Source organism: Oncorhynchus clarkii, chromosome 4 (assembly GCF_045791955.1).
Source record: "Oncorhynchus clarkii lewisi isolate Uvic-CL-2024 chromosome 4, UVic_Ocla_1.0, whole genome shotgun sequence".
Taxonomy (NCBI): Eukaryota; Metazoa; Chordata; class Actinopteri; order Salmoniformes; family Salmonidae; genus Oncorhynchus; species Oncorhynchus clarkii.
Window position 1 is genome coordinate 10,318,586 of NC_092150.1, and position 10,694 is coordinate 10,329,279.

The 10,694-nt window shown below is 41.4% G+C and overlaps 1 protein-coding gene across 1 annotated transcript; it reads left to right on the forward strand.

The window, feature by feature from the left end:
* Positions 1 to 1,724: 1,724 nt before the first annotated feature.
* On the forward strand, positions 1,725 to 5,273 carry LOC139407561 (calcitonin-1-like). Its single transcript, XM_071151386.1, has 4 exons — positions 1,725 to 1,802; positions 2,751 to 2,842; positions 3,757 to 3,891; positions 4,692 to 5,273. Exons 2-4 carry the CDS (start codon positions 2,757 to 2,759, stop codon positions 4,879 to 4,881), a joined length of 411 nt encoding a protein of 136 aa, XP_071007487.1. The 5' UTR covers positions 1,725 to 1,802; positions 2,751 to 2,756; the 3' UTR covers positions 4,882 to 5,273.
* Positions 5,274 to 10,694: the final 5,421 nt, after the last annotated feature.

The window sequence follows — 10,694 nt, forward strand, 5'->3', positions numbered from 1 at the left end:
GGACGGTTGATTGTTACACGCTACGTGCTTCAGCACTCGGCGGTCCTGTTCCAAGAGCTTGTGTGGACTACCACTTCGCGGCTGAGCCATTGTTTCTCCTAAACGTTTCCACGTCACAATGACAGCACCTACAGTTGTCCGGGGCAGCTCTAGCAGGGCAGACACTTTACAAACTGACTTGTTGGAAAGGTGGCATCCTTTGACAGTGCCACGTTGAAAGTCACTGAGCTCTTCAGTATGGGCCATTCTACTGCCAATGTTTGTCTATGGAGATTGCATGGCGGTGTGCTCGACTTTATACACCTGTCAGCAACGGGTGTGGCTGAAATAGACAAATCACTAATTTGAAGGGGTGTCCACATACTTCTGGCTATGTAGTGTGGGGCTGGGACCTCTGCGCAGTCCATTTGACTGTGATTTAGCACCTGGGACTTCGGCGCCGCTCACTGTTCAATAACACTAAAAGGCTCATCCTGTCTAATGGGGTACCTCTGTGACGCATGCAGGGAAAGGCCCCCCACTCTCCTTCTCTTACACACACACACACACACACACACACACACACACACACACACACACACACACACACACACACACACACACACACACACACACACACACACACACACACACACACTTTCACACACTTTGCCCGCTAATGAAAAGGAAGGGAAATTAGATGATGTCACCTGACAAACAGTTCTGTAATTGCTTTTGAAAAACAACTGTCTTTGTCATCAGGGATTCTGCAATGATTCCCTGTTGAAGTCCACTTCATTTATCCATTGAAGAAGGACATGGACTGGGGCAGGGATAATCATTATAACGCATTAGCCATGTTATCATAATTCATACCAATGTTGTCTTTTGGTATGTGGACTAGGTAACTTGTAGATGAATAACGTAATGATGAACCCTTTATAGAAACCTGTGTTATATGCGATCACCCTGTGATCATTGAGACACAGTCATACTCATTAACTCAGATTACATTAGAGGAGTTCAAAACCATGATCAAATTCCACATTTTTTAAAATCTTAATTGTATAAAATAAGGACATGAAAAAATCATATTCTTACGAGTTGAAGTTGTTGCAGTGATTGTATTCATGATGGTAATACATGCTCTTTTATTTAACTGCTCAGATAATTGTAAACCTTTTTGAGTAGAACAATCGGCCGCATTGAGTTTCAGCATGACAGCGGAATTGACTGGGGTACTTGATCCCTATGTCTCTTGGTTGAGTAGCACCAACCTAGGAGTGGATGGGACCGCAGTATACCTTCATTCCCAGCAGATGGCCCTGCCTACTAGTACTTTGCTGTGGCTTATCAATTTGGCATTTGAAAAATAGCATGCGTGTAACATTTTTGGAAGCCTTTAATATATTTATTACGAGGGATGGTTGCTGTGGCCATTCATTAGATTTGCTCCTGGTTAATTAATGACCTCAATGGAAATTTGGATATCAAATTGTCCAAATGACTGGTGGATTTTGTGAATGGAGCACTTAGTGACTAAAGAATGACGTCATTGCAAAGCCATATCCCTTATTAGTGTGCCAAAAGTAAAGGGTGTCATCCGATTGGCTCGCAGGAGCATCTTAGTGACGGGATTGGCCGACGGGAGATAATTAAACACCTACACAGTCAATGCACAAATGCAAGCAGTGGATATATAGGCTTGTGCATTGGTACTGCGTGCTACAGATCCAAGAGTTGGTCTTCAAAGTGAGAGAAGTCAACTTAGGCGTTTCCTACAAAGCTATATATTTTTGGGGGCCCGGTTATTAACACAAAAGGTAAGTGGAGAACTTGAACCAGATCCACATGGTGGAGACTGTGTATTTGGATGGTAGGTTGACTTAATGGGTCGTGTCTGAGGACTCTGTAACTCGGTTGGATATGGAGAGTGTGGACCTGCATTTTGGCGCAGTGTGATGTGATTGTGACGGTAATGGGATTGGGATTGAAGTGTGGCCGTAGGGGTCACAACTCTCCTTCAGCTCTGTGGTGGAGGCAGAACAGAAAAGATGGAAAGAAAGGAGAGAGAGAGAGAGAGAGAGAGAGAGAGAAAAAAAGTGAGCATGGGTGAGTGAGAGACCAAAGAGTAAGAGATGGAGATAAAGAAACAGTGAGTAGAATGGAGAGAGAGAGAGAGATGGAGTGCTTGTGTGTGAGAAAGTGGTGGCAGCTCATTACACTAATGTACTGGTCCTACCCTGGGAGTTGGCACGCTGGCTGGAACCACTATCCCCTCCTCGCAGCGGCTAGCTAACGCTACATCCCCTCAGTTAGCACCAACCGATAGACTTGGACCCCCGTCATTCCTGGACACGCCAAGGGCTCCTACTCAGAGAACTACCTCTCCTGTCCTGTGCTGTACCCAATATTGTGAGACTGGAGGAAGAGTTTGCTCCATGGAGAAGAGTAGAAGCTGTTTGGATGGAAGGTGTCATGGGGAGACAGAAGGATGGATGGATATGCAGCTTGAGAGATCAGTGCTACTGAACTGAGCTAGTGCGGTAAAGCTGAGTCTGCTGTCAATACATCTTCTAGCAGCTCATTTCAAACTTAACGAAGGAATCCTTTAACCAACAGTTTTATTGTGTTACATTAGTCGTACAACCCTTAATCTCATTCTGGTAAAGGTATGCTGAATGTTTTTGTGTTAGCGACCTGCTTCTCTCATTGTCACATGTAAATGTTAATGCAATTGCGTCACTGATGGGACTGTCTCTTTGCTGTAGGGGACCATGGTTATGTTGAAGATCTCTGCTTTCCTTGTTGCCTATGCCTTGGTCATTTGCCAGATGTACAGCTCACAAGCAGCCCCCACCAGGTGAGCCCGACGGACATACAGAAATGTAAAAAATGACACTCATACATGACACGAGCACACACACACTTGTGTAATCTGACATGAAAAGATGGATAGGACGTGCTGCCATATATAACTGTATTATTTAAGAATGAAAATTATGAGTTACATTTTTTTGGGGAAATACTTTTTCTGTGATAAAAGTTACATAGTACACATGTTTTGGTCTGTAAATTGTTGATTTTGAAACTGTAAGAAACACATCAAAGTGAATATGTTCCTTATCCAATATCCCAGAAGTGCACTCCAGTTAAAGGGATAGAAATCCATGCTTAGGTTACGTTTCCCTGGCACTGTTTCCACATGCTAACATTGTTGAGCTTCACAATCAATTTGAAATACTTTTGGATGATCTGATCATGATACACGAAAAATGCTAATATTGGTACCATGACTTGAGTGGGATTTGTGCCACAAATGCTAAAATGTTAGCAATGTGGAAACCGTGCCAGGGAAACTAAACGAAAGCATGGATTGCTGTCATACCTGCTTAAAGGGTAAGGAAACAAATGTGTAATTTTTTAATTTGGCTGAACTATCCCTAAAAGTGTAAAGGGGACTGTAATTACGTTTGCAGAAAGAAAAAAACACCACACAACAAGAGTAATTTAATTTAGGAGAGATGAATGAGGCCTGTAAAAACATCCAAGCCACTCCCCGTTATAAATCTGAACTAGGTCCCACGTCAGCCCTTTTACATGGACTACTCTTAGCAGATGACTATTTTCCATGTTGGCTGGGGTCCATTCCAGTCCCACATCATATCTTTAGACTCAGTGATGCTCTGAGGATCTTTTTCTCCCCCAGGTGAAAACTCCAGTTGAGTTTTTACACTGATCCCTGTGCATCACCCATCCCCTTTCTTCCTCCTCTAGAACGGGCATAGAGTCCATGACAGACCAAGTCACGCTCACGGACTACGAGGCACGGAGGTTACTCAACGCCATAGTCAAGGAGTTTGTGCAGATGACAACTGAAGAGCTGGATCAGCAAGTGACTGAAGGCAATAGGTACAGACAACTGCTTTTTCTTCCTGCATTTCTAACAGCCTGAGTTTGCCTCTTATTGGACTGATGATGAATTAAACGTGATGCTCAGAATTGATGGTCAGAGCTACTTTTATATTACCTGTGTGGAGAGACGTCTTCTAGCCACCTGCCGTTTGATTTAATCCATTTGGAGGTATGTGCTCAGAGGAATGGTTACTAACTCCATCTCAAGGACAGAGGTCCAGATCCTAATCCCTCCCAGCTGATTCTCTGTCGTAACCCTCCCACATGGATAAGTTTGACAGTCAGTTATTTGAATGGATGAATGTTAACAGTGTGTTTGCCTGCTGCAGATATTATATTATGCCCAACTGGATGGATAAGTGCATGGTCTCAATTAGTGGAGATGGAAAGAGTTGCATGACAACAGGAAGCTACCCGTTCTGTTCTGTTTGGGGTGATATGAGGGTGGGTGTGAAGATACAATGAAGTTGGAGCATGGGGGTTGAAGCATGATATTTTGGAAATGTTAATTTATTGCCTATGACAGCACGTCTGACAATGCATTGTGTATGAGACATGCATGAATTAAAGGGGGATGACACAGTACTAACATGAAAGAGAGAAAGTGTGTGTGTGTGTCTGTGTGTGTGTGTGTGTGTGGTGTGTGTGGTGTGTGTGGTGTGTGTGGTGTGTGTGGTGTGTGTGGTGTGTGTGGTGTGTGTGGTGTGGTGTGTGGTGTGTGTGTTGGAGCGAGAAACCTGCATGGGTCCCGCTACTATGAGCCTGTTTTCTGCATGTTTGTCTCTCCCCTCTGACAGCATTGAAAGACCCCTAACCAAGCGCTGCTCCAACCTCAGCACCTGCATGCTGGGCAAACTGTCCCAGGACCTGCACAAATTACAAACGTTCCCCCGCACAGACGTGGGCGCGGGCACGCCTGGCAAGAAACGCAGCGCGCCCGAGAGCGAACGTTATGCAAGCTACGGGGAGACACTTGACAGCATCTAACCCTTCCTCCTGTTCCCACTCTTTTTCACTTTTAATTTGAATGTCCTCCTGGTTTTAAGTCTCCGTGCATGTGGATTTTGCCTGCTTGACATTAGAACGGATTTCCCATCGCAACGCCCCCGTGATTTTTTCCCTTCTTCTTTTGATAATTCCTTCCCCCTTTCGGCAGAGAATGACGTTTAGACAATCGAAATGAGAACTTATCTAAAAATGACAATTATTCAAAAGAATGACTCAATGTATAGATGTTTTTTTTATGAGTGTATATTCATATAATTTGATTGCGTTACAAATTCCTCAAATCTCCAAATTCATGAGAGATAACGTACGTAATATTCAACCATAATAAATGGTTTCTTTATGCGGTAACATGTTTCTTCTTCAATAAACCTATTTTTATATCAGGAAGACTTTTACCTTTTATTCTTAAGAAATGTAATGTTAGTACTTGTTTATTTTATGGAACTTTGACTCTTCCAACAACTGCATTCAATATTTTTTGAATTGCAGTATAGAATAAATCCTAGTTATAATAGCAGTTCCAATATCCTTGAACTGTCTCTAAAACCCTCACCAAGACTCAAGGTAAGAATTATGACCAACTGAACCATTCTAATGATCAAACATTTCCAGAGACTATATTAATCCTCTGTCTACATTTATTTGTGTAATAGTGCACTTGTGTAGGCCATCTGTGTGTGCTTGAATATGTATATGTTTGTGAGTGTCTGTCATGAGTGTGAGCACGTGTATTGTATGTGTACGAGGTGCGGAGCAGGGCCCACCATTAACCCTGTCTCCATTTCTGAAGCAGCATTACAACACAGAAGCGAGCCTGTAACACAGCCACCTGCGTGACTCACCGCCTAGCAGATTTTCTGAGCCGGTCGGGGGGCATGGGCAACAGTAACTTTGTCCCCACTAACGTAGGCTCTAAGGCTTTTGGCCGACGGAGGAGAAACACACAGATGTGAACATTACAACAACCTTCAGGGTGAATATTCCTCCTCCTCGCTGTCCTTTCCGTCTATGTTCTTTTGGCTTTATTTCTATTCTCTAGCTTTTAGTGAAATGCCTGACATGACCAATGACTGTATATCTGAATGAACAAAACCATCAATCACGTGTGAAGACTCAATAGACATTTGAAGACAAGAAAGCCAGTTAGGATGGTGTCTCGTGTGGTTGATTTATGTAGAGATAACATGCGCAGTTTGAGCTACTCCAGGAAGTGATGTTGCAGGCTAGTTCAGTGTTTCCCCCTCTCATTGAGTATCTCAAGTTCAAGGCCGACCGGGTACTGCAGGCTGCCATTAGCTACTATAGAACATTATCCTTATAGATTCTACTGTATGTCCAAGGACATACATCTGGTGTAATAGAAGCAATTATTAGTTCCATGATTGTCTACAAAATGTGTATTTATTTACACAACGATTGACTACAAAGATTGCCATTTTCCCCTTCACTAGAATGGGGGACCCTGTTTTCTGCAAACAATGCCTGCAATACCGTGGTCGGCCTTGAACTTTGTAGCTTCAATGAGAGGGAGCATTAGAAATTATATATATATTTTTTAAATTAAGATTTTACATATAGATGATTGATTTCCTGTGTTGATGAAAAATAATTGCTTGGTCCTCTTGTTTGCTCAGAGGACTTAAGTTTTGTGACTGACAGAAGGTGCTGGGCACTAAAGTTGTTGACTTGTCTGTTCTTTCCCTGTTCTTCTCTCTTCCCTTTCAGATGTTGACCCTCCTTAACGCGATGACATCAGAACATATCTGGGAGAAAACAACAAAACAAACAGAAAAAAAACACTGGCTTTTATTATCCACTCTCCCACAGTCTACACAAAGAAACCCCTTCAGATTGTAGGACTCCTCTCATTCCCATAATGTTATGAACCTTTCATTTTGCTTTTTGCAAATGACAGCAACCTACGTTATGTACATTGACAGCTGAATCCGATTCCTTTTTTTTATACATTAAATGAATTTGAAATGAATGGAGAAAGCATCAGTGCTTATTTATTATTTATTATCTATTGTCTTAGAGCACATTTGTACCATGTGACCCATTTGCCCTGTCACTCATATACCCCCTGTCCCCATGGCAACTGTGACCCGCAGGGATAGACATTAAAGATCAGCTTTCCCTTGGCTCCCTCACAACTGCTGTCTTGTGCCTTGATGTAAAACACTTTACATGACATGATTGTCCAGTATGTTTCAAGATTATAAGAAGATTACGAAGAAGAGAATGAAGATGAAAAATATTCAAGAGATTAATATTGTAACAATTGTGAATTTCAGCAAGATTAAAATGTATTTTAGATACATTTGGGTTTGGGGTACTTGTGTTGTTCTTCAAAAGTTTCATGAAATGTTTAGGTGAAGAGAGAACCGTTGTGTTGATATTATCTTACCTTTACATGGGATGAGTGGCTTCAGTTCCAGACCATGCAGATTTCTCTGTAACTCTGTAACCCTTTGGTCTAACACTGAAACATGTTGGGAATTCTGCAGCAAAGAAATCTGTTCTAACTTCACTGTAAACCCCAATGTGCTGTCATTACTCAAAACTTTTGAAGACATCCAGGTACTGTTACTAAAAGTGATTTTGTAGTCAATACTCAAACCAGTGGAGTCACTGTGACCCTGTCGGGGGCCAGATTTGAATTGCATGAGCTTGACTTTTTTAAATAATGCCCTCACTAAGCCACGCGTCCAATATAATTTCCCAGTGTACCTTGCTTGCCTTTGAGTGAATTGTAGAGTTACCATCCATGACTGTATTTGTTAGTGACTGAGACATGGTTGACATTTGTCTTGTGGCCTAATTATAGTCTTTATGACAATGCCTGTCTCATAAGGCCTTATTTACCAATATAAAGCAACCTGAAACACATGGTTTGCAGACCACATCAGGCCTGCAAGTAGGGTCACAAAATTCCCAGATTTCTTAACATTCCTGGTTGGAGGAATTCCTGGAACCTTCCATCCAGGCTATCTGGAAAACCAACCAGAATTTTGCGACCCTACTTGCAAGTCACATTATGCTGACTTGTGAAGTGCTGTGCAATTCCAAATTGAAATCCAACCAATGTTAAGCTATCCAATGGCTGGAATTTTTTATTTACCATCAACCTGCATAGATAATGAGTATCAGGCTTAGGAACAGTGTGAGGAGACTACTTAAACCATTTCAGTAATGGGTGCAAAATAATTGAACTAAATGATTGGATTAGTTTGAAAAATGTATGTTATTCATATTTTTGTAGCATAAGATTAATCAGACACTTAATATACATGCAAAAACACAGATATTAAAAGCAATCCTCAAAAAAAATCAACCTGCAGTAGAGCATGCTCGGTAAAAAGTTAATTTGTTATTATGACTTAAAAAAATTGAGTTGATGTGACTTCATGTTTAGTTTTGAGTCAGTACCACATACATATTTGAAGTAATATTGACTTTTCATTGACTTTGAGTTGAACTTACTAGAAGCATTTGAGTAAAAAATGCCTTGTAGTTTAGTGCACTCCACACCTTTCACACTGTTCTAAACACACACAACTTATTCATCTGGTTCGGTGACACAAAAAGGTCAGATTTTGACATCGATTTCCATACAAAAGACAAACCTTTCATAGTAAATCACAAAAATGGAAACAAATATTGTCCTATTGTCCCCAAACTAGCCTATTCCAGCTCAACGTGAATTCTCTTAGAAGGAGAGAATTCAGGCATACTTTGTCCCAGTCACTGGCCTACCAAAATAAAGGAAACACCAACATAAAGTGTCGTAATAGGATGTTGGGCCACTATGAGCCAGAACAGCTTCAATGCACCTTGGCATAGATTATACAAGTGTCAGGAACTCTAATGGAGGAATGAAATGTCATTCTTCCATGAGACAATATATCATTTGGTGTTTTGTTGATGGCACTGCTCCGGAATCTCCCATAAGTGTTTAATCGAGGTGAACTCTGTTGACTACCACAGCGTATAGTTTTCAAGCTCATAAAACCATTTAGTGACCACACTTGCCTTGTGGATGGGGGAATTTACATCATATGGGGGGGGGGGCATAGCCATGGTAGCCAAAATAATGGCCTGCCCAGGATTTTTGTACATGACAAAGTATATTGAACGTTAATTGCTTAATTAACTCAGTAACCACACTTGTGTGAAAGCACCTACTTTCAATATACTTTGTATCCCTCATTTACTCAAGTGGTTCCATTATTTTGGCCAGTTACCTGCATGTTAATAACTATGTTGAAGAAAACAAACACATGAATATGAGTTTGAACAGGGCCTCCCGGGTGGCGCATTGGTCTAAGGCATTGCATCGCAGTGCTAGCTGTGCCACCAGAGATTCTGGGTTTGAGCCCAGGCTCTGTCGCAGCCGACCGCAACCGGGAGGCCCATGGGGCGGCGCACAATTGGCCCAGCGTTGTTATGGAGGGTTTGACCTGCAGGGATATCCTTGTCTCATCGTGCATTAGCAACTCCTGTGGCGGGCTGTGCGCAAGAAACACTGACCAGGTCGCCAGGTGTATGGTGTTTCCTCTGACACATTGGTGTGGCTGGCTTCCGGGTTGGATGTGCATTGTGTCAAGAAGCAGTGTGGCTTGGTTGGGTTGTGTTTTGGAGGATGCATGGCTCTCGACCTTCGCCTCTCCTGAGTCCGTACGGGAGTTGCAGCGATGAGACAAGACTGAAACTACTAACAATTGGGGAGAAAAAAGGGGTAATAATTTAAATAAAATGAGTTTGAATAACGTTAAACAATGAAATAGAAATAGAAAATATGAATGAATTTCTAAATATAAAAGCAAAACCTAGCAAGTGTTCACTTGTTCTTGCTCAGGCTTTGAAAGCTTTGTCATTCATCATCTCAATCAGATAATTCAAGTGTAAATATTATGATAAGATTGTTTTAGCTTGAGAGGCACAAGCCTTCTCCAACCAACAAATGTGTGACCAGTTGTTTCTCCAAGTCAATGAAGGCTTGTTGGGATTATATTTTATTTCCATTTTATGATATCTATTGTTGCATACACCCACCTCAATATTGTGGAAAACTCAATTATTATTTTCATATAAAAAATATAATTACGACAGTCGTGATGGAAACAGGTAGTTTTAATACAATTTTATAAATGCTGACAGATCATTTGACATGGTAGGGTCCTTTTGTGTCGCTAAACTTAATCATGCGAGAAATGGTGGTGGAAATGCCTTTGTGTGAAAATATTGTGAGAATAAGCATCATATCTATGTAAAATTGGATTCACTCGATTATATGGTGTGAGGTCCTCCCACTACGACTCGGGAAACCATGCAGTTTATTTGGCTACAGATGAAATACGTTATGATGAACTTCACAGGCTGGGGAAAGTGCACAGTGATCTTGATGCTCCTTTTCAATGAATATTGAGGGTATTATTCGGAAAGTATTTCCGACTTTTTCCACATTTTGTTACGTTACATCATTATTCTAAAATTGATTCAATTGTTTTTTTCCCCTTAATCAATCTACACACGATATCCCATAATGACAAAGCAAAAACAGATTTTTAGACAGTTTTGCTAATTTATTACAAAAAAAAAACTGGAATATCACATTTACTTAAGTATTCAGACCCTTTACTCAGAACTTTGTTGAAGCACCTTTGGCAGCGATTACAGCCTCGAGTCTTCTTGGGTATGACGCTACAATCTTAGCACACCTGTATTTGTGGATTTTCTCCCATTCTTCTCCACAGATCATCTCAAGCTTTGTCGGGTTGGATGGGGAGGAT